A 24,868-nucleotide genomic window follows, 5' to 3' on the forward strand; every position below is an offset into this window, starting at 1 on the left:
ATAAATTCATTAAATGTACATTCTCACTTCTGCCTTATTAATTTATATTACTGGGATAGACAGAGGAAGTTGCATCTGATTGGCTGATCATCAACCTCTGGACCTGGAAGAGACCTAGAAGTTCTGAAAGTTCTTATTTATGCAGCACTTGCAAGGAAATATATTGAACTATTAATCATTTAATCAAGACGTATCTTCCCTTCTAAGCATAAAAACAGACTATGAATAGGACATCCTTCAGAACGTTCATAGAAAGGTAGAGCTCTGTACAGATTGTACAATGGTTCTCTTGCTGAATAGCATGCAAACTCAGGGTTAACTGTGTTTCAAAACAGAAGGTCCAATTGAGCATGGGCAGGTAATGCTCACGGGATGTCAAAAAAACAAATAATTTAACACTCTAATGGCGGCCACTTTCAGCCAATTAGAGACTCCAAATAGCTGTCACGTGTGGCAAATGAGAGCTCCGGTTACCTGCAAGACAAGTCAGTCAGAAATAATAATCCTCAGGCCCACTGGGTAACCAGGCCCTTGTTCACAGATGTGGAACCTCTGGCCATGGGCCAGATGCAGCCTGTGGGGTGCCCAGTCCCCTCCCCCATGCCACCAATTAAGCTAGTTTTAAAAAGTTTCCACTGGTGCCAATGGAAGCTGTTTTTAATCTAATTCCACATGGGGGAGCACCACCGGGAGGGAAGGGATAGCTCTATCTTCCCTGTGTGTCAGGTTTCCTTTTGCCCCTGCTGAAGTTCAAATGCCAAATCAAACACAGACAAGAGGCTTCAGTCTACGGCTTTTAATGCATTACTTCAATGGGTCATACAGATGCAAATTCTAAGTGACTCTCAGTCTACAAAAGAAATGCCTTTCACGGGGTTCAAAAGCTAGCTATGAAAGTTGCCCACCGTTTGAAGAAAAGCAGGCTCAAGGGGATGGGGGGGATCTCCCTCTCTCTTGTGAGGCCTCTAGGTGCAGCTGTTCATGCCGAGCCAATCGGGCAGACCGTCTACGCTCCCCCGGCCATCTCTCTCTTTGCTCTGCGTCTGCGCCTGGTGTCTAAGAATTCAGGCTCTCCAAGCCCCGCCTCTCCCTGTTCGCTATCTCTCATGGGGGGGGGTGAAGGGGGCCCCTTTCCATCCAGCTGTATCTTTGAAACCTGAGGAGTGTACCTAGCCATGTCTGGACAAGGCTGGGAAACTTCCTCCCCCATCTCTTGCAGTTCTTCTTCAGAATCTGAACTACTCTGCCACTCCCTGTGCTCAAAGGCAACCCTGACATCGTGCATTTCAACCCCTCTGAAAATCCAGGCCCCCATGAGGCTATTGCTGTGGAAGGGGTCCCCAATCATGGGTGTGGGAAGAGCAAACAGTTAACCCTTCTCTTCCCAAACACTGTGACACCAGCACCACCCATGCAAATATGGCAAACAGGCTTAGGAAAAAATATGGCAATTAGGCTAGGGAAACCCATGAGTGGGGAGGGGGTTGTATGCATGGATGGGGCCACACTCATTTTTGCTTTGACCCCATCTACTACTGAAATACACCTCTTGGAAGGTTAGCCACAAGGGAATGCACTCCTTGGCCTGAAAAAGCTTCTTCACCCCTGCCCTAGATGCTGAAGAGGCTGCCCTTTAAAAGGGGCACTTGAGCCATCAAAACAAATGAAAAGCTAAAGATTTCTATATAATTCATGTACATTTTAGAGAATGTCAGCCTAATGTATAGAAGAGCATAGAAGTTCATTCATGTATTCTCAAAATATAGGAAATGCATAAAAACTGTTGGAAGGTTGTCATTTCATTTGCGCCTGTAGTAAGTGATAAAAACAAGGTATGTTAAACAAGAGCAACAGCACATCCAGAAGCTAAGGTAATCAACATCCCTGTTGAAGTTCTCTGGAGTCTAGCCCATGTCCCCCAGGTACACCATCATCTGGTTCACAGAGGTATGTTATGGTGCACCTCTGCCGGTGGTTCTTCATGGTTCTGTAAAATTAGCCCTGAACACTGTATCCTAAAGTTGTACACTCACAAAACAGATTTCTGTACCATCTAAGGAATGGCAATGAAGATGTTACTTCAATAATAATTCTGATTTCTTAAAAAGGGGATGAACACATTAGGATGCCCTACTCCCTCTGAGTTCAAGAAGGGTATCAAGACACATCTTTTTAACTTGGCATTTAAAATTGTTTTTAGGGTTTTTAATCTTGTTTTTACTGTTTTACTGTGTGTTTATTCATTTTTTTAATGTGATGGACCTTTTGTAAACCTCTTTGATTGGTCTAGAAAGGAAGTATAGAAATACTACAAATAAATAAATAACAACATAAGAAGAGCCATGCTGGGGGCATCTCTACACCAGCCTAAAATCCTGCAATTTTAATCTTTAAAAGCTTTCTGCTTCCATTTTAAATGCAGGATCACAACAACTCCCTTTTTAATCTGCTTCCCCCCCCCACCCCTGTATCTGAGTCTTCCATTATCTTTCATTGATCTTGCTCCTCTTCTTGCCACTTTTCCTCTTTTCACAGAGGAAACTGAAGCAGAAAACAAGGGGGTACTTTGATAGCTCATTATCTGTGATCTATTTAAAAATGGAACAAAGGGCATTTAGTGCAGGAGACACCTTGGAGGTTCATGGCATCATGTAAAAAGCCCGCAAACTTCCGTGAAGGAGCAATCTCGATCGCAGGATAAAAGCTCCATGTGAAGAAAGCATGGATCAGACCAAGGGCCCACCTAGTCCAGCATTCTGTTCACACAGTGGCCAAGGAGCTGTCGACAGGAAACCCACAAGCAGGACATGAGTGCAACAGCACCCTCCTGCCCAAGTTCCCCAGCTACTGGTGTACATAGATATACTGCCTCTGATAAATAAGATGGCCAACTTTTCCAATCAAACAAGATAAAACACATTTGCCCTAATACAGCATAGGTGTCCCACATGCAGAGATGAATGTCCACATGTGTGAATTTCCTTGCTGAATTTGGAACCACATGCAGGATGTGCATATGGATAATAGCATGGAGAGCAATCCTCATCTGCAGTGAAATCTGTGCATGAGAATGCACATTCCTCCATCTTATACAGGTGCAAAATGTTCACCACAACTTCACTTATCTCTGGCTACTAGGAGTACAGGGGTTGTGAAAGTTTCTCTCTGGATCAGGACCGATATTTACAAATAATGCAGATGGTGTAACTATTCTTAAGTGTAACGTATTCATTAAATCATGTGATAAACTACATAAGCTTGCATGTCAATATTCTTTGCCATTTTTCTCCCTGAACCTTACCTGCTAAATCTGAGATAACCAACACACACAAGATGGAATCAAATTATTTCAAATCATCACACCATCTAAAGGCAAACATGTCCTATTAGTATTACAATTATTATTTTTAAAGTTCACTATTCTCAAACCCAGTGTAAATTCTATTGTTTATTTGTATTTTGATAATACAAATTTGATATCGTTTGCAGCATGATGAGAGGGTAAGTTTATCAACCTCTTGTACTAATTATTTAAGATAATACCCACTGTGTCATGCTGACAAAGCAGCTCAATAGCCATATAAATTCTCAGTGGTTTCTCAACAGGGTCCAAAGGACTAGAGGATATACTCTCATCTGAAGTATGTGTATTACATTAGTTGATCTAATGGTGGCACCCACACAGGACAGAAGGTGGCCAGTGCCACCTAGGTGTTCTCTCATTCAGTAGATATTTCTCATATGTTCCTCTTTGCTCTGTTTGCTTAGAAAAGAAAAGAAAAATCACCCTGCCATGCTTTCAGGTATATCAACTGAAAGTATGCATTTATTTATTGCATTTATATCCCACCTTTTCCTCCAAGGAGCCCAAGGCGGAGTACGTGATTTTCCTCCTCTCCATTTTATCCTCACAACAACCCTGTGAGGTAGGGTAGCGGCAAAGTCAGTGTATGTAAATACTGGAAATAAATACATTTGGGAACCTCAATGGAAAGCAGACAGCAGCCTGTAAATACTGAAGACCAGATGGTAGACTCTTGGCCTATGAAGCTTGATAACCACTAAAGCTAAGTAGCTAAGTGTCTGCATGGTTTTCAACAGGTTACATTGTACTCTAACTTTTTTAAGACATAAAAATGCTCTCCCTCCCATGTGTGGAGGCTATCAAAGATGCCATTTAGTGTAACACAACACAAACAAGGAAGGTACGTCACATTTTAGACAAAAGCCTGAACTCTGTCACTTTAAATTAATGAGAGAACCGTACTGAATCAGTGTTCTCTTAATAGAAGAGGACAGAACTAGAGGGAATGACATGCAATTTCAGAGCTTTCAAGCTATATTGCTGCTCTCCAAGAATAAAACTAAACTATTAACATAGTTTTATAGCATTGTTCTTGTAATGCATCATACAAGCCTGTATCATCCCATACATTCAACTTCCAAAGATCTTCGATGCACTAAAGATGAAAGCACACATTAGATAGTAGTACTTTAGTTTGATAATCTTAATCTACGCTTGAAAAAAGCAGGCCTGGCCACAGTTATTCATGCTATGGTAACATCCAAGTTGGACTACTGTAACACAATCTACATGGGACTGCCCTTGAAGAGTGCTCTGAAACTTGAGATGGTCCAAAATGCAGCAGACTGACTTCAAACTAGGGCTCACTTTTCAGAATTTATAAACCAGATTTCATTCCAGTTACACTGGCTACTAGTTTGTTTCCAGACCCAATTCAAGGTGCTGGTGTTAATCTTTAAAGCTCTAAACAGTTTGGGACCAGGATACCTGAAGAACCACTTCATTGCACATGTACCTCCTTGTGTGCTCTCATCAACATCTAATGCCCCGCTCCATGATTTTGGAAGTGAGTGGGGTGGGCATAAGGGATAGGGCATTTTCAGTTGAGATGCCATAGTTGTGGAACACCCTTCCAAGGGAGGACCATTAGCTGCTCACTTTTTACTGAGCACCGAAAATCTGACTATTTAAGGGAGCATTTGGGGATGAGTAAAAGGTGTGCTACTGAATATGTTTTTTTTCTTCTGTTGTGATGCTGCTGTCTAGTGTATCTTTGGTGTATTTTGATTAAAACTATTTTTTTTTTTTTGTAAGTTGCCTTAGTGGTCCCCTGGGACTGAAAGTGCTGGGTACAAAGTATAGAAAATAGGTAGATAAATAAATAAATTCTAGCAGTGCTAAAGTGAGATCACTGCATTAGTAACTTCTGAAATGCTGTAGGTTAAACACATCTTATCCAACTCAATTATTAGGAGGCAGCAAAGACACGTGAGAAATTTTCAAAAAGAATTTACAAAAATCAGAACCTTTCCTATTAACTCAATCTTGCCACGAAAATATTCTATTCACCTGCCTGCCCACACATGTATATGTTTATTATTTGTGGGATACCAAAAATCTAAATAAACCAACCCTCTCCCTGTTAATAAAAAAGGCTTCCCTTTTGTTACCTGGAATAAATCCTTACTCTCCACAACCACAAGTGACCAAATATTCATTTATACATTTCTGCTAACTCCTTAAAACATTTTGAATACTGCAAACAACATATTTCATACCTTTCTCCTACCAATCTGAGTTAAGTGCGGTGACAAATGGTATTTCATATCTTGGCAGGTAAAGCACCACCTTGACCCTGGTAAACAGAGTAGGGCCACCCAGCTCTACCTGCACTCAGGGAAATCCCCTACCTAATACCTTATTACTAGGAAATCTCTGCTCATATGGTGCCATTTCCCTCTATTTCTTGCAACCCTTTGATCTCTAAAATGGAGAGTAGCAGGACTACTCAGAACACTGACTTCTGTGCCAAATCCAAAACTGCCAGTGCCCCCAAAACCTATGTATGACCTACTGTACTGTATGGAGTCCTTCATGTCAGAATATTGAAGGTTACCACTGTACCAGACCCAGGTTTGCTCCTGCTCCTGGCACAATGCCACAAGCTGTGAAATATAACTATACAATTACATAAAATAAGGTTTGCTGAAGGTCAATGAAGTGTTGCAATTTACTTCTGTTTTCATCCACTCACTATAATTTGTTGGAACAGCCACAGAAGCCATGCCAACTGCTTACCACACACATGCATTAAGTTCTAAAAAAAAAAAAAAAACATCAAGGAGAACTTTCAACTTACAAGTCTTTGGGAAATGTATTCAGCAATATTCTAGAAGCAGCACAGTAGCAAACTGACTGTAATAAATTTAAAGAGGTTCTACATCCAAATGAAGACACACACTTCTGGCCTCATGTTTCACCCTTTTCCATTTTAAATGGAATTTAAATACTACTACCATACTAGATTAAACTTGATTTTACAAATAATGAACACAAACGAATGAGAAATGTGTTAAGGTTTTTACATGTTTACTTACAGTAAATACATTCCACTCCAACTCTAAACCTTCTGATTTATATTTTAGTGGGCGATAGAGAAAGACACAGATGGAAACAATGTACGAACTGCTGAATGAGTTACTGTATGACTTACAAATCAGTACATTAGGTGACCTAATTTAGGAGGAGAGATCACTGCTGAACTTTAAATTAGTATGGATTCAGGTAATAGCTATATTTTCTTGGTTAAAAGGATAACATGGGAAAGATGTTTACATGTACAGAAACTCTAGGATACAGAAAAGATCCTTAACCAAAAAGTTGGCCATCTCTGTTTAACTTCAAATGCATTTATAGTTCCAAAAAATATTTGCCAACTAAATAAAGAAGAAATACCTGCAGATGAGCAATTATTCAGAATGTTGGCTAAGAGCTGTCCCACCCATCCTCACCTGAAAAACTATTTGTTACTTGCCTAGACACCACCCAGAGCTGTACAATAATTTTCATGGCCTGAACAAACACAATAGATTCCAGTTGCACAAGTAGGGCATTCAATTTAAGAGAACAAATGATGATTTATTTTTAAGTGTGATTAGTAATTATAAAAAGTAATCAATTTTACTGTTAGGAACTGGATTTATTAGAGTAATAGTTTTGCTCTATTTGCCGCATGGCAAGAACAGCTTGCTTGCATGGATCAGCTGACTATGAAAGCAGGAACTGTGGCCTTAAAGTGTCTCTGGCTGTTAAATTGTGACTTAGGATACTCTTTAAACAGTACCAAGGTTCAACAGTTTTACTCGCCTGCTTCATCATGGCACAGGGGGAACCAGTCTCAGGCAAACAAGGTGAGCCTGAGGCTTCCATTGAACCCTGGAGCTACAAAGGAGAGGAAATGACCTCATCTCCAAAGTTTGGGCTCTGCACCTGCTGGGCACAAGTGGAGGAGCCATAACAACCCTCTACCTCCTGTCTCTAGCTTAGAGCTGGAGGGGGAAGGCAAAGGCGCATGGGCTTGCCTCTGCCCCTTGGGGCCAATCAAAATTTGTTGACCCCCTACACAATTAATAAATTGGGCCTTAATTTAAGACAAGCATCCTGCTCAACCAGAAACAATGCTATAAGCCAAGGCATAACTGAGTAGAGAACTATGAAAATCCCAAAGTATTGTATACTTTCTTTAAATGCAAAAGAGCACATACTAGTCAGAACAGATACACAAACTACAGGAAATAAATTCGTAAGACTATGAGCCATCTCTCACTGAAGTTAGTTTCAGCAGAATAGTATGGTTCAATACTACAAAAGGCAATTGGTAGAACTGACAAGTTGGAAGATGATGCTGATTATACTGAAGGCTGCCTTTAGACTTGACTTGTTATAAAACAATGTATGGGGAAAAGCAAGACCATATGTTAAAATGGGTTTAGAAGATCACATTTGAAGATGCATATACAGGTTTTATACTTGCTTTACAATTATTCTACACTGGGGGACTAAATTAATCTGAATCAATAATACCTAAAGTCCAGTGCTAACCTCATCTCATATTTGCAGAAGGATGTTAGTTCAAGATGTTGCAGGGTTCCTATTTTCTAAAGGGAATAGTGAGAATATCTTCCCAAGCCATACACTTGAGTATGAAATGCTGTGTGTTATCTTCATTATCTTTAGATATATAAATACTGCTAACATAAACCTGCAATACACATGTTTTAAAGGCCCCAGAAATAAAATGAACATTAGGTAGGATGTACAGCCATATTTGTCAAAAACAAATTTGACAAGTATAGAATGCCCGTGTAGGTCTAGGTCAACATGTCATATTCAGCATTACTCAGCAAGAACGAAGCTACTGTAAGAGCAGGCTACCAAGCACAACTACCCTGGTACCTGATGGCGTTACAGCTGAACTACACATGTCACATTTGACTACTTTCCTTATATATCTCCATTCCTGAAGTTAAGTTCAGTCATAAATCAAAGTTCAATTTTATAGCAATAGGAAATCTGTACTCTTTTTCATAAGTTAAAGTACCATTAGGAAACCTCTCCTACACAAATTGTATCGCTACAGAAAACATAAGCTTTCAGTCACATTTTATTTTATCAGCTAAACCTACATCTCAGCCATGCTCTATGTGGCTTAGGCCAAGGTTCCTTCAGGGACAGCTCCCACCACTTGATACCCATTTCAAGCATACTGAATAAGGCAATGTATACTTTGAAATAAATACCATTAATTTTCACTACTGAAGTTAATGTCCAGAAAGATATGGTTGGCTTTTCCAGAACTAAATGTAAGATTCATTAATTGTTACAATTGTTACAATCTGTTACCTCAACAATATCCGAGTTGGTTCTGCTCTCATGGGGTTCGTTGTACTCAGTATATTTGAGTAGAACTTTGTCCATATCCGTGCTGGCATACTGAAAGAGTTTGTTAGAACTGTTAAAAATGATGAGTGCTATTTCACAGTCACAAAGCACACTCAGTTCATAGGCTTTCTTCATTAATCCAAACTTCCTTTTTGTGAAGGTCACCTACACAAGAGAGAAAAGGGGGAGGCTTTTTAGAAAACCTACAAAATATTTTTAAAGGTGATCAATTATCAGTTAGTGCGTACTCATTTCAACTAAACAAACTTTAAACATAGAGAATAACAGATTTCAGTACTGTGTGTCTTCAGAAATAGGGTTTCTGGCAATTAATTGTGATGGGGTGGGGGAGTGTGGAGAAACAGGATTCGAAGAGCTCTTTTAGGTGCCCTTAAGGGTTTGGGATTTTTCACCTTTTTTTCTGTCAGCATACCTTCATATAATATTACAACTGCTTTTGAAAGTCTGCTCTGTTCCAAAAGTGGCTTACCTGCACTCCTGGGATGATTCCTAAATATTCAAGAACAGAAATGGGAAAACTATCTTTCACACTGGCAGCTTACTCTAGGAAATTCCCACTCCTTTACTACTAGGTATAAAAATACAATTAAAAACACAAATCAAACTGACATAAGGTCTATGCATTTAATATTTAATACAGGCTACATTCCAAGTTTATCATCCATCCTCCCAAAAATTAGCATCCAAGTAGTACAAAATCGCACTAAGACTTATTGAGGTTTTGACTATAGCTTCTTAAATCACTCATGTATACATGGAGAAGGAAACACTGATTTGGGAAACCAGCAGTCTTACATGGACTGGACCTAATGCTACCAATCAAAAGACATTACACAGCTATTCCGTCTTGTCTTCCTTAATAGTTTTTTGTGCAAAGAGAAAAAAGGTGGAAGCAGCAATGGGAAAACACAGGAGGGTAACAAGTGGAAGATGACATCCGGACCCCACATAAAACTCCATGATGAGGTAGGTTGTTTGCACAATAAAAACTTTGTCTAGAAGCACCTTGGGACATAAAGTTGGGGAAACATGAAGCATATTCTCTAGCCTGTGAGTAGCAGCATGCCCTCTCCAACTGATCATTGTCATCACTCTGCATCCCATGCTTATGCCTTCAGCAACAATATGATGCTATAAGCAGGTCAGGCAGAGAGTTCCTGAGCTCCTAAATCATTCAGCTCGCTATGAATACACTGGCCAAGCAAAACTGGCATAAATAACCAGACTTTCAGTTCCAGAACTGGACATGCAACAAGGCCAGTATGACTCAGGAGAAAAAACGGTATTTGCTAAAAGGAATACACCAGAGTTGGTTGAAAGGCAGAAGCCCAGTAGATTTTAACCTATTTCGTCTCACCTATTCATTGGCTGTGCAAGTCTGTAGAGACTACAAAACAAAACTGTATATCTGAGAGGCAAACTAACAGCTTTTCCTCCTACATATTATCTCCTAAAGCGAGTCTGACAACTGGCTCAACAAATAATGGAAGAACATGGCTTCAACTCTACTTTAAGCATATTGTTTTGCCCGAAGAAGGATGCCCATCATCTAAGGAAGTGAGAGAATTGCTTAAACCAAGGACAGTCATTATTAGTGCTTTGTTGTTCAGTCGTTAAGTCGTGTCCGACTCTTCATTACCCCGTGGACCATAGCACGCCAGGCCTTCCTGTCCTCCGCTCTCTCCCGGAGTGTGCTCAAGTTCATATTCATTGCATCGGTGATGCTATCTAGCCATCTCATCCTCTGCTGTCCCCTTCTCCTTTTGCTTTCAATCTTTCCCAGCATCAGGGTCTTTTCCAGGGAATTTTCTCTTCGCATTAGGTGGCTGAAATATTTGAGCTTCAGCTTCAGGATCTGTCCTTCCAATGAGCACTCAGGGTTGATTTCCTTTAGGATGGACTGATCTGACCTCCTTGCAGTCCAGGGGACTCGGAAGAGTCTTCTCCAGCACCACAGTTCGAAAGCATCCATTCTTCAGTGCTCAGCCTTCCTTATAGTCCAGCTCTCACAGCCATACGTTACTACTGGGAAAACCATAGCTTTGATTAGATGGACCTTTGTCGGCAAGGTGATGTCTCTGCTTCTTAGTATGCTGTCTAGGTGTGCCATAGCTTTCCTCCCAAGGAGCAAGCGTCTTTTAATTTCATGGCTACAGTCACCATCTGCGGTGATCTTGGAGCCCAAGAAAGTAAAATCTGTCACTGCTTCCATTTCTTCCCCTTCTATATGCCAGGAAGTGATGGGGACAGATGCCATGATCTTAGTTTTTTTAATGTTGAGTTTCAAACCAGCTTTTGCACTCTCCTCTTTCACCCTCAACAAGAGGCTCTTGAGATCCTCTTCGCTTTCTGCCATTAGGGTGGTATCGTCTGCATATCTGAGGTTGTTGATAATTCTCCCAGCAATCTTAATTCCAACCTGTCATTCATCCAACCTGGCGTTTCTCATGATGTACTCTGCATATAAATTAAATAAGCAGGGCAACAATATACAGCCTTGTCGTACTCCTTTCCCAATTTTGAACCAATCGGTTGTTTCATGTCTGGTTCTCACTGTTGCTTCTTGACCCTCATACAGGTTTCTCAGGAGACAGGTAAGGTGGTCTGGTACTCCCATCTCTTTAAGAATTTGCCAGAGTTTGTTGTGATCCACACAATCAAAGGCTTTAGCATAGTCAATGAAGCAGAAATAGACGTTTTTCTGGACTTCTCTTGCTTTCTCCATGATCCAGCGAAAGTTGGCGATTTGATCTCTAGTTCCTCTGCCTCTTCGAAACCCAGCTTGTACTTTGGGTAGTTCTCGGTTCACATGCTGCTGAAGCCTAGCTTGTAGAATTTTGAGCATCACCTTGCTGGCATGTGAAATGAGCGCAATTGTGCGGTAGTTTGAACACACTTTGGCATTGCCCTTCTTTGGAATTGGAATGTAAACTGACCTTTTCCAGTCTTGTGGCCACTGTTGAGTGTTCCAAAGTTGCTGGCATATTGAGTGCCGCACTTTAACAGAAACATCTTTTAGGATTTTAAATAGCTCAGCTGGAATACTGTCATCTCCACTAGCTTTGTTGTTACTAATGCTTCCTAAGGCCCACTTGACTTCACTCTCAAGGATGTCCGGCTCAAGTTCAGTGACCGCACTATCATGGCTATCAGGGACATTCAGATCTTTCCTGTATAGTTCTTCTGTGTATTCTTTCCACCTCTTCTTAATCTCATCTGCTTCTGTTAGGTCCCTGCCTTCTTTGTCCTTTTTCATGCCTGTCTTTGCACAAAACATTCCCTTGAGATCTCCAATTTTCTTGAAATGATCTCTAGTCTTTCCCATTCTATTGTTTTCCTCGATTTCTTTGCATTGTTCATTTAAGAAGGCCTTCTTGTCTCTCCTTGCTAATTCTCTGGAACTCTGCATTCAGTTGAATATATCTTCCCCTTTCTCCCTTGCTTTTCTCTTCCCTTCTTTCCTCAGCTACTTGTAAAGCCTCATCAGACAGCCACTTGGCTTTCTTGCATTTCTTTTTCTTTGGGATGGATTGAGTTGCTGCCTCCTGAACAATGTCACGGACCTCCATCCATAGTTCCTCAGGCACTCTGTCTATCAGGTCTAATCCCTTAAATCTATTCCTCACCTCCACTGTATATTCATAAGGGATATGATTTAGGTCATCATCGCACTGACATCACACTGATAACAAAGGTCTGCATAGTTAAAGCAATGGTGTTCCCCATAGTAACCTATGGCTGCGAGAGCTGGACCATAAGGAAGGCTGAGCGAAGGAAGATAGATGCTTTTGAACTGTGGTGCTGGAGGAAAATTCTGAGAGTGCCTTGGACTGCAAGAAGATCAAACCAGTCCATACTCCAGGAAATAAAGCCAGACTGCTCACTTGAGGGAAGGATATTAAAGACGGAACTGAAGTACTTTGGCCACATCATGAGAAGACAGGATACCCTGGAGAAGATGCTGATGCTAGGGAAAGAGGAAGGCAAAAGGAAGAGGGGCTAACCAAGGGCAAGGTGATATTTTGGAGGTGACGGATTCGACCTTGGGGGAGCTGGGGGTGGCGACAGGCGACAGAAAGCTCTGGCGTGGGCTGGTCCATGAAGTCACGAAGAGTCGGAAGCGACTGACCAAATAAACAACAAATGATTTAGGTCATACCTGAATGGTTTAGTGGTTGTCCCTACGTTCTTCAATTTAAGCCGAAATTTTGCAATAAGAAGCCCATAATCTGAGCCACAGTCAGCTCCAGGACTTGTTTTGACTGACAGTATAGAGCTTCTCCGTCTTTGGCTGCAAAGGACATAATCAATCTGATTTCGATATTGACCATCTGGTGATGTCCATGTGTAGAGTCGCCTCTTGTGCTGTTGGAAAAGCGTGTTTGCTATGATCAGCATGTACTCTTGGCAAAACTCTATTAGCCTTTGTCCTGCTTCATTTTGTACACCAAGGCCATGCTTGCCTGTTATCCCGGTGATTTCTTGACTTCCTACTTTAGCATCCCAATCCCCTATGACGAAGAGGACATCTTTTTTGGTGTTAGTTCTAGAAGGTGTTGTAGGTCTTCATAGAACCGATCAACCTCAGCTTCTTTGGCCTCAGTGGTTGGGGCACAGACTTGAATTACTGTGATGTTGAATGGTTTGCCTTGGATTCGTAATGAGATAATTCTATCGTTTTTGAGATTGTACCCCAGTACAGCTTTTCCCACCCTTTTGTTGACTATGAGTGCTACTCCATTTCTTCTAAGGGATTCTTGCCCACAGTAGTAGATATGATGGTCACCTGAATTAAATTCACCCATGCCTGTCCTTTTTAGTTTGCTGATTCCCAATTACATTGTAAAAACAAGCGTGTGAAACTGCTCTGAGACAGACAAAACCAAGCTGGTCCCAAAGGACTACAGAATTTCTATTGCAGAAGCATGAACCAAAGAATTATAAAGTGGTTCTTTATCTGAAGCCACCCATGTCCTCATTCTTACTTCCTTCTGGGACATTGGCCAAACATGTAAGAAGTGGGACCAAGAGTAAAATGAAGTGCACGGATATGCACAAATCTGGCATATGTTCAGAAAGGAAATTCACACAGCCCTATTAGGAACACATTCCTGGATGAGATTCTTCTATGGAAGATTGCACAGGATGGGGAGTCTTGTCTACCAGATACTGTAGCTAGAAAAATAATGTTCAGACATGCCAAAGACAGAGCTAAAGCAATTCCAATCTACCAAGTACTATTCAGGAATTTATTTGCATAGTTTAGGAAGCTCATAGAAATGACCAAGATGAATTAGATGAATCCAGCTCCAAAGATGGATTCTAAGAGAGACATTCTATCTGTCCATCTGCCTCCAGCAAAGATCAGTTCTCCATACATAGTCTAAGCCAATGATAATGCTCTGCTAACAGTCTGAAGACCTGTTAATATCTTACTGAAATATTTTGGTATCAATATTATTCTTAAGTCACCAACATAGTTTTGAAGTAACTGAAAAGTTTTCATTCATTTCACAGAATTGTTGCTGTGAATCCAAATGTGAAAATGAGACATCTTCCAACACCAAGAGATGCTGGAAGTTAAATAAGCATTGATCAGAAGAGTTATGATTTGGTTATTGTTCTCAGTTCAACAATTTTGTGCGATTCAGATAATGAACTTCACAATTAGGTCAATGCACCAGTAGCACTACTCTAAGGACAGATGGAATTGGTTTTTCCATTAGGATGCATGCATTAGGCCTCCAAATGATGAAGCAATCCAAAGCAAAAACCAGTTGCTATTATTCATTTGCTGTATATTACCAAGACTGACGCAAACACACACACCGGGGGGGGGGGGGGATGCTTTTTTCAAAACCGTTAGTTTATATTTGTATGTAAAGCTGCTGTGAGCATGGAAAAAGTATATAAATGTAAATAAAAGTAGCTTATTTAGGCAGACCACATTTATGCAAATACTAAAATGGCACTTAGGTAAAGAGCTTGAATCAGGACATTTTTAACAGTGAAAAAGGAAAGAAATGCAACATTCGTCTAACACCTGCCCTCAGTGACAGCAAAAGGAAATCAAATCAAAGAGAACAACTACTACTATGTTTAAGGGCCAGATTACAAGATGCAGGGAAGAGATGTAAACAGCCTCCCTCTGTCTCATTTTTTTAAACTGAAAAGCAGCTACAGCAAGCTGCCAGTTTCAGCAAAAGAGCAGAGGGGTCGTTAAACCCTTTCTCCTCCTGTCCCTCTGTCTGCTCAAAACTGTCCTTCCTAAGCAGCTTTTTTACTCAAAGAGGAAGAGATATGGGGACCCACTATTCTTTCCCCCATAAATAGTAAGAGGCAGGGAATGAGAAATTTCAAAACTGTAAAGAAAAAAAAAGTAATTACAGACTCCAGTGCTGCTTTTCAGTAAAAACAGGGAATTGTTTGCACATCTCCCACATACTGTCTAGTCTGGCTGTAAACAAAATCCTAAGTATAATACTGTCAGTTGAGAAGTTTGGCATTTCCACAATAATTGTCTTCCACTCCTCGTTCCTCCCTTGCATCCCCGAGCAGACTAGAATATTTGCAAAAATGTATTCTCCATTTCTATGCCCAAATATTGTTCACCATCACAAGTCAGCTTATTTTTTTTCATCCAAAGAACTCAAGGTGATGTATAAGGATCTCTATTTTATCCTCACAGGATGTCAGCTCCCTAAAACCAGATTCAGATAATGGTGTGGTTTGTGTAATGACTGTCACACTCAGTGGTCATTTGGAACTTCCAAGCACATGGTAACTCACCCTAACCTAAGTCTCACAGAAGAGGAAAAAAGACCCTCCATGGTGGCAAGATTACAACCTATTCACATGGTGAAAAGCACCTCATGTGGGAACTCCCCACCCCCCAATCACCCGCTTTCTCTCTTAGAGAATGGAGTCTTATCCAGTGACTTCTCACCACAAGATAAGAAGCTATAATCAACTTGGCTACCATGCATTAATTAAAATCATCATGTAAACAACATGGCCATTCAAATCCCTCATTGGCCTGCACAGATACACACACTCTCCAACAAATTATTATATGGCACACTGAAAACTGCAGTCATGGATAAGTAAGCTTTGTGCTACCCCATAATGCGAGCCTGTCCTGGCTATTTAAAGCTGGAACTGGCAGCCACTAGAATGCCACCTCTGAAGCAATGCAAAGTACCAGCCCTGGCTCTCTTGCTGCTTCCAGCTTGAAGATGAGCAGGAAGACAACAAGCTGCACTGTACCATGGAAACACAGCACACAGCTATGGCAATGGCAAGTCCTACTCCTCTCTCTTTTGGCTTTTTGAAGGCAGAAAGAGGTATGTGCAAAGTAATGGCAGCTGTAAATCCTGGTTTTCAGTGGCTGATTTTAGATCAGAAGACAAAGCAGCAGTGGCTGCTGTGGTGATGGTGTTAGATAGCAGAGAGAGGATTAGCAGCTGGTAGGAAGAAGGAGCAATGTAGATAAGCAAAGTAGGAGGTGGACAGCCACCCAAAGAAAATCTTGTAAGGATGGCCTGAGGTGTAGTATTCTTCAGGGCGAGTAGTTCATCTCAGCCTAATGAGATGAAGTGTACGTCAAACCATTCTGCTAATGCTGTCTGGAGATTTGCCTAAACTAAAGCGATCCATTTTACATTGAACCATCTTATACTGAATCTGCATCCTGGATTGCCATACTCAAGTTTGAAATTTAGTGCAGTATGGCCAGTTCTACCCCTAATGCACTAAAAACAGTTGAAAACAGAATAATACATTTGAAAAAGCATGCTATACAAGCAAAATTAAGAACAAAACATCTCTAGAGTCAGATTATAACAAGTCTGAGGAATACTGTGATACATGTTGTCAAATATGCTCATGGTCAATTAAAAGTGAGCCACAATAATTTTCAGCTTCAGGGCCCAATGTGGAATTTGACGATGATATCTGAATCTCAATGTTAATAAAATGATCACTCAATTTTAAATGCCTAGAAATGCCCACTGGACCCATCTTCTGTCCCTCTCTAGGGAGTGGCAAAGCACAAGTATATTGAAGTTAATAAAGTGACATTATAAGGGCTGTAATCTTTAATCACTATCGACTTAAGAGTCAACCCCAACTAATGGGGCAAGCCATTTCTTTAAAATAAAATATATACACATATACATACATACACACAGACTTACAAAAGCAATTCCCCCTTCACTCAAAGGAGGGAATGCCCTTCTAAGATGGCACTAATGATGATACATGTTCATCCACTATCTAACAAAATCATGTCTTTTCTTCAAAACTATTTAACCATATACAAATGTATGCATAATTAATTTATCAATGGATTAATGAAATCAACTTAAGTTCTTTAAGTCCTAAGTATTACAAACCTCTCAATCCAAAGTGGTACTTGGCATTGTTCCCCCATACACCCAAGTCCCTGCAAGTCTCTTTCTAAACATTAAACGTTGCCACCACTCCCCTGGCAAGCGCCAGCACAGCAAGCATCTGTTTTCAAAATCAGTGCTAAAAAGTCTCAGGGGCACAATCTTTCCCTCTCGAAGAAATCCACTCCAGATTTTTTTCCTTCCCAGCTGCAGCTCCTCTTCACAACCTAGTCTTTCTCTTTGTTTTTTGTTGCTTATCTTATTCAGCCTTTTTTTTCCTAGTGTGGAAAGGGGAAGTGAGAGAAGCCAGTTGCAAGTGGGTCTAGAGAAAGGAGAAAGGATTTAACAACAGTGAGGTAAAAGGGAGAATTGAAATTGCTCTCTGCCTTCTCCCATGAAGTCAGTCAATTTACACAACAAACCTTATGGTTGTTCTTTTTTTTTTTTTTAATCTGCCTGCAATTGGAATGAAGTGGCAGTAGCTAGTTGACTGAGAGGTATTTGGAAGGAATATATTCTCAGGGTGAGGGGTGGATGCTAGGACTACAAAGGTGGAGAATGCTGCTGGCAGAAGGAAGCAAAACGGACTGTGTGTGAGCAGCATCTTTCCACATGGAGAGGAAGAGAAACTAAAATAACACTGAACACCACCAGAGATTGAAAATGGTGCCAGCCAGACATTTCCCATCCCGCAGGTCACCAATCAGATCTACAGTATTCCCAGAAAAGGAAGTGAACCCAATGCCATTAAGAACTACAGAACAAGCCCTTTCCCAAAATCTATTCCATGTTTTTGTGGTTGCCTAATTTAGATGCTGTAATGCAACCTCGGGCTGGTCTTCCAAATAAACAACAAATGCAACCTCCCTCCCTGAGTCTCGCTCACAAAGATCTTGCTCAACCTGGCCTTTTGCTGAGTGGATTTGCTGAAGGCTGGATAAATGTAAAGTCCTGCATTTAGGTACAAGAAAACCTAAAGGCACAAATATGGGATGAGGAAGACGTGGCTTGGCAGCAGTACATGTGAAAAGGATCTAGGTGTTTTAGTAGATCACAAGCTGAAAAGCTGCTAAAAAAGCGAATGCAATCTTAGGCTGCATTAACAGAAGCACAGTGTCCAGATCATGGGAAGTAACTATTCTGCTCTACTCTCCATTGCTCAGGCCACATCTGGAAATATTGTGTCCAGTTCTGGGTGCCACATTTTAAGAAGGACATTGAAAAACTGGAGCATGTCCTTGAGGAGGGCAACCAAGATGGTGAGGCATCTGGAAATCTAATCCTATAAGAAATGGTTGGAGGAGTTGGGTATGTTTAGCCTGGAGAGGAGGAGAGACATGATAGCTGTCTTCAAATATCGAGAGGACCATCACAAAGAAGATGGAGCAAACATGTTCTCTGTTGTTCCAGATGGTAAGACTAGAACCGATGGATGGAAATTGCAGGACAGCAGGGAATTGCAGGAAAGCAGGAGGTGGTGGGCTCTTTTGCTGGAGATGAGGCTGGGCAGCCATCTGCCAGGGATGCTAAACTTGCATGGTGGGTGGATTCAGAGACATTATTCTCCCTCTCCATCATAATACTATAACCAGGGGTCATCCTATGAAGATGAATGGTGGGAAATTCAAGAATGATAAAAGGAAATATTTCTTCACTCAGTGCTTCCACAAGATGTAGTGATGGCCAGCAATTTGGATGGCTTTAAAAGGGGATTAGACAAATTATGAAGGATAAGGGTTATCAATGGTTACTAGTCATAAGGCAGTATGAGTCTGTGTATCAGCACAGTACCAGAGGCAGTATGTGTCTGTGTAGCAGTTGCTGAGGAACATGAGCAGGACAATGCTACTGCACTCATGTCCTACTTGTGGTCTTCCCAGAGGCAGCTGGAGGGCTACTATGTGAACAGAATGCTGTGTTAAGGAAGGGTGTGTCTTGGTTTTGAACTGTGCTGGACTAGATGGACCCTCGGTCAACTTCAGCATGCGTATGTTCTTATGCATCCTGTACTGAGCAGGTGGCTAGACCAGATGACTTTCAAGATCCTGTCCGACTCTATGATTCTAACGACATATACAAGGGCTCAAGTTTTCATTGTCCCCATGACCTGTGAATTCTCAGATGTTTAACCGCAGTGTGGATGTTTTAAAGTTAGTGTCTGACACTTTTTATATCAACATGTGGAGAAGGCACACTGCGTTAAGGAAAGGTGTATTCTTGGTTTTGAATTGTGCCTTCTTCCTAGGCAAGGAATGGGCAATTTGTGGCCCTCCAGAAGTTGTTGGACTGCAACTCCCATGATCCCTCACCACTGACAATGCTGGCTAGGGCTGATGCAAACAGCAATGAGTGTAGGGATGTCAGAGAATTCCGCCACAGATCTTGGGGAGGCTGAATGCCAGTGCATTCGGCCCCCTGAAATCGGTGGCGGAACGGCCTGCCCCCCCGCCCCCCCGGGACAAGACTTACCTGGGGCAGGTCTTCCGGGCGGCGGCAGCTCCAGCAGCAGCTCTGGTGGCGGCTCCGGCGGCGATTCCAGCGGCCAGTCTTCTGACCGGCTGCCACCGCCGCATTTCCAGTTTAAAAAAAAAGAAAAGACGTGATAGGCTACGTAAAGATTTACGTAGCCTATCATGGCTAGGTTTTTTTAAAAAAAGTAATAGACTTTTACGCAGCCTATCAGGTCTGACTATTTTTTTAAAAAAAAAAACCGCACGTACGCAAATGGCGTCCGCTATGCTATTTGCGTTCCTCTTATTTTCGCCGTCTTAGTCTACGTAAATCTTGACGTAGACTAAGACATGCCAAAATACGGAACGCAAATGGCGGCGGCCGTGGCCGCCGCCATTTGCGTACGCGCATTGTTGTTGTTGTTGTTTAAGTCAGACGTGATAGGCTACGTAAACATTTACATAGCCTATCACGGCTGACTGCAGGGACGCAAATGGCGGCGGCTATGGCCGCCGCCATTTGCGTCCCTGCTAGCCAGCGGCCAGATGTCCGGCTGCTGGCAGAGCCGGCCGGCAGCTCCGCAGAATCCCTGCGGAGTGGAGCTGGCCGGCCAGGATTCCGGGGGGAGGGACGGAATGCCTCCCCCCCACCATCAACATAATCGGCAAACAGGTAAGTGACTTTCGTACATCCCTAAATGAGTGTAGAAGCAAAACTTGAGCTCAACATTTTCCACATTCCATCTTCAAACTCATTCTGCCTCATGTCTGTATCAGATTGCAATCTTGGGGGCGGGGTCTTTTCACAGGAACACTCATGCATATTTCCATGTGTATTTTTCAAAATGTACACATCAATTGCGCACATCTTTGAAATGTATTGTCCTCCGAATTAAGTCTGTGCATATTTTTCAAAACTACACATTTTTTCATGTGCATTTTTCAAATGTATGCATGTTGTGGGACATATTTTTGGGAGTCCAGGAATCACATTTCAAGCTTGGAAATATATCGACTTCAACTGCAGATAGTGTTGGGGTCAGTTCAGTTTGGGAGGTGCAAACTGGGTAAATCCGGATCAAAAACGAAAATAAACTAATTTCTCATACATCCCTAAGTGCAAGTTGCAGTCCAACAACATCTGGAGGGTCACAAACTGGCCACCCAGGCTTTATGCAAATCTCTATTCTACCACATCATCAAGTAAGCAACACATAAGATGGTTGTAACTTTGTGCTTACAATTAAGGACAAGCCCTGCCTCAGAATTTTATTAAATCAGTCAAGAATGGAAGGATCTGTTTAGAAATGTATCATTTTGCATTTGCAAAACAAATTTATACACTTCGTTCTTGAAGAAAAAGTAAGTAGGTGCTTCCATATCTTTCCTTTACAGAAAATAAAGGAGACTTATGTGATGATCCTGACATTGGGTCCCTTTGATAGCCAGTTTACAACGGTTTATTCAGTCTAGCTCCATTATATAAATGGCCTACAGCTCATTCAAGCAGATAGTGAGTTTAGGTATCTAATCCCGACCATCTGCTCCCATCGGTAGTACATGCCCTGGTCTCCTCTTGTTTAGACTACTGTAATGCGCTCTACGTGGGGTTACCCTTGAAGACGGTTCGGAAAATGCAGCTGGTACAGAACGCGGCGGCTCGCCTGATTAAAGGCAGCCGCCGGCGAGATCACATCACTCCAGTGCTGAAGGAGTTGCACTGGTTACCAGTTGTTTTCCGGGCCAAATTCAAGGTCTTGGTTTTGACCTTTAAAACCCTATATGGTTCCGGCCCAGCCTATCTTAAGGAGCGCCTCCAGCAGCACCAGACAGGCCGCTTAACAAGATCAGCCTCGGATGGCCTTCTCTCTGTCCCATCAGCCAGGACAGCTAGACTGGTGGGGACGAGGGAGAGGGCCTTTTCTGTGGTGGCCCCCACTCTGTAGAACTCCCTCCCTAGGGAACTCCGTCATGCCCCCTCTTTAATGAGCTTCCGTCGTGCATTAAAAACATTGTTGTTCAGGCAGGCATTTGGGGTGGGTTAGGGTATTTTAGAAAATGTTTTTATTGTGGAATTTTATTGTTTTAAACTGTTTTTATTGTATGTTGTACATCGCCCAGAGTGGCTGGGTGACCAGCCAGATGGGCGATTAATAAATTTAATAATAAATAAAATAAAAATAGGTATAATCCTATCTGAAGTGAAATATTTTAAAACCTTCCTCACTATGTTGCTAGTAAAAAGAGGTTGTAAGAAGACAGCACTACCACTACATCTCTCAAGATCCTAAAGGAAAGTACATAACCAACTTATACTTAAGAATACAATTAGGTTTCAGAAATGGCTGGGAACATGGAAGTATACTTAGTACTGCATTACTTTTTTATAGTCTTACTGAACCAAGTACAGTCAGAAGGCTTTGTGAACCAGTACACTGGGCTGGATGCAAATGTATTCATATTTTAGAGTAACAGACCAAATGAAATCAAATGGGACTTGTTAGTTATGACTTGCTTTAGTCCCATTAATGTAAGTGGGTGTACTTTAAGTGTGACTAAATCCAGTTCCAAACCAGTAGTTCTCATGCATGCACTGCCAGAAGTAGCTTTGTTTTGTTTTGCCATTTATGGTTTTAACACTTCAAATTTGTACCTTATTTTTTCAGAAGGGAAAAACAACCACATCTGCTCAATCAAGAGAGTAGAATGTGGAGCCAGATGCCATTCAATCAAGTTTTTCACAAATTTATCATGCATTTCTTTTTATTAAAAGCATTTTTACCCTGCTCATTGGCCAAAACGGCTTCCAGATCAATAAAAACAAAACAGTCCCTGCCTTCAGGTTTACACCTGGTTTGCACGATCAAAATAAGCTTATTTAAATTGCAGTGTGTGCTGGGCCCGTGTGGGGTGTGATTTCCATAATCACCGCCCCAGCACAGCTTGTCGTGTCATCTGAACCCAGGTGGCATGGCATGTTGGAAGGGAAACAGCCCTCCAATAACCCATGGACTGTTGTAGGGTTATTGGAGGGTGTCTCCCCCTCCAACAAGACATGCCACGACGTAATTTAAATAAGCCACTTTTTCATTTGTGAAGTGTCTTCTAGACTATAAGGGCCAGTTTGCAACATCAAAATAAGCCACAGTGGCTAATTTTGAATGTGCAAATCAGCCCCTATAGTCTAGAAAACACTTTTCACAAATGAAAAAGGAATAAGGACTCTGCTATTTGAGGCAACACACTAAATCATATCACGTGATAAAATAAATGTTCAGCCAACATGTATTATTTCTTTATTACAATAATGTATATCCTATTTTTCTTCAGAAACTGTACTTAAAAGAACAAAAAAAGCAAAGGTAGCCATGTTGACCACAAGACGTTTTCCAAAATCCATGCTACTGTTAATACCTTTTTTAGGCCAACTGAAAGATCACCAAAAAATATTCAAGCTTTTGAGATCCACAGATCCCTTCATCAGGCAAGGTGCTATAAAAGACATCTGGGAAATTGGGAGAGAGGTAAAAGAGTGAATAGATGGTGAGGTCACATTGTCTGCAAATTCAGACTAGTCCCAAGGTCTGGTGTGGGAGAAGGAGTTTGCAGGTCAGCAAGCAATATGATGGTTACAGGAAGGTCCTGTTACCGCAGGTTTTACTGGGAAGAAGGGGGGAGGGGAATGTTGGATACTCAATTTGGGGGATTATAAAATCCAGCTATTCTCAGAAGTGTTTACATCCTGACTGAAGCACATGGGCTCCTTTTTCCAATGGACCACAGAGAGAAATTAGGCAGCCTTTATATTAACAAAGCAGGAGATAATTTTAGATGCTGTTCTAGGTAATAAGTAAATTGAAGCCAATTTGGGTGGCATTACCTAGTAGTTGGAGGGCATGAACCTTTAAAGTCTGAGTTTCTGGTGGTACAGAATCCTCCTCCTCCATTGTAGAGTCCTGCTATAGGATGGCTAAATATGGTATTCTCCAACTCTCACCACAAACAAAAAGGTAGCCGTGTTGACTTAAGAAATTTCCAAAATCCATCCAGCTGCAATACCCCAACCTGCCTTTTATAACACCCTGCCTGATAAAGAGAAATGGGGTTCTTGAAAGGTTGCACATTTTTTGGTGATCTTTTGGTTGGCCTATTACAGCAACGTGGATTTTGGAATGTACATAAGGGGAAGAAAGTAACACAACTGCCATCACTGAGATTGAAATGGTAAAAGACTTCATCAAACTTTCCCATAGCAGGCAGAGAAACAGAAAGAGAGCCAATGTCTCCAGGCAATATTTCTGTGCCCATGATTACCAAGAAGTTAAAAAGCAGTCAAAAAGATGCAGGTAAAAGTGATGACTACCACCTTTAACAAGGATGATCACAGTCATCCCAAAATTATTAAAATGTGTCTGTCCCAGGATGTTGGAGAAACACAAGGGTATATGAACATTGGAGAGCCATCTTAAGAGATCACAAAAATGTTTCTTGCAGGCCCCCTTGAATCCATTAGCGATGTTGTCACAGGCTTCTTTGAATCCTCCTCCACTGTGACCTGGTACACACAACGTGACACAGCTCATTGTGGGTTATTTAACCCACAACGAGCCACAGCCCCAGCAGGCACCACTTTGCATATCCAACCCCCTTGCATAATCCATGCTTGCCAGGTTCGCATGACATGACAACACCCAAGCAGATACGCAAAATGGCAGCTGCACTCATCCCCACACACCTGAAGCTTCATCATTAAATAACTCATGGTAGCTTGTCTTGCAAATTTAGTAGCCAATGCTAAACTAGATTCTTTAACACAGTTCTCAGAGTGCATACACACCAAAGATAGGCTCACAGGACAAAGCTCCAGGGACAGAACAGGGCTTGGCCACAGCTACAAGTTAGTTCTACTCAAAACTTTTAAAGGAATGAATGCATAGTAAGTATATTCCCAAGGAAGTATAATTTCTCACCTGTCTGTTCCGTTCATCCATTATTCTTGTGATCTGTATTTTCTTTCTCCCCATTTTCACCGTTTCCTTTTTTTATAATCCAGAAACGCACAAGTGAAAGAATCCAAACTTCGTATCTTAGCACATGGTAGACAGTTTTCTTCTATGACTAAAGCCTGCACGCAACACCATGCACTGTGTTGTCTTAACAAAAACCTAGAATAGAAAAACATATTACAATCAGTTTCTGATGTCAAAAGCACATATTTCCCATCATTAATGTTTACACATTAGAAGTCTTTAGCAAGACAA

General features: G+C 41.5%; 1 protein-coding gene across 2 annotated transcripts in view; it reads right to left on the reverse strand.

Moving 5' to 3' along the window:
* Nucleotides 1–24,868, reverse strand: part of MEF2A (myocyte enhancer factor 2A) — a 126,241-nt gene that overhangs the window by 57,930 nt on the left and 43,443 nt on the right. For both annotated transcript variants that reach the window (XM_084817385.1, XM_084817384.1), the window contains exons 2-3: nt 24,578–24,772; nt 8,708–8,911 (exon numbers count right to left, since the gene is read on the reverse strand). In XM_084817385.1, the coding sequence (XP_084673511.1) occupies nt 8,708–8,911; nt 24,578–24,631 (258 nt within the window). In that variant the 5' untranslated portion in view covers nt 24,632–24,772. The remainder of the gene's footprint in view (nt 1–8,707; nt 8,912–24,577; nt 24,773–24,868) is intronic.

The sequence above is a fragment of the Heloderma suspectum genome, chromosome 11 (genome assembly GCF_057233095.1).
Source record: "Heloderma suspectum isolate Gila_16-S chromosome 11, 16-S_ref, whole genome shotgun sequence".
Lineage (NCBI taxonomy): Eukaryota > Metazoa > Chordata > Lepidosauria > Squamata > Helodermatidae > Heloderma > Heloderma suspectum.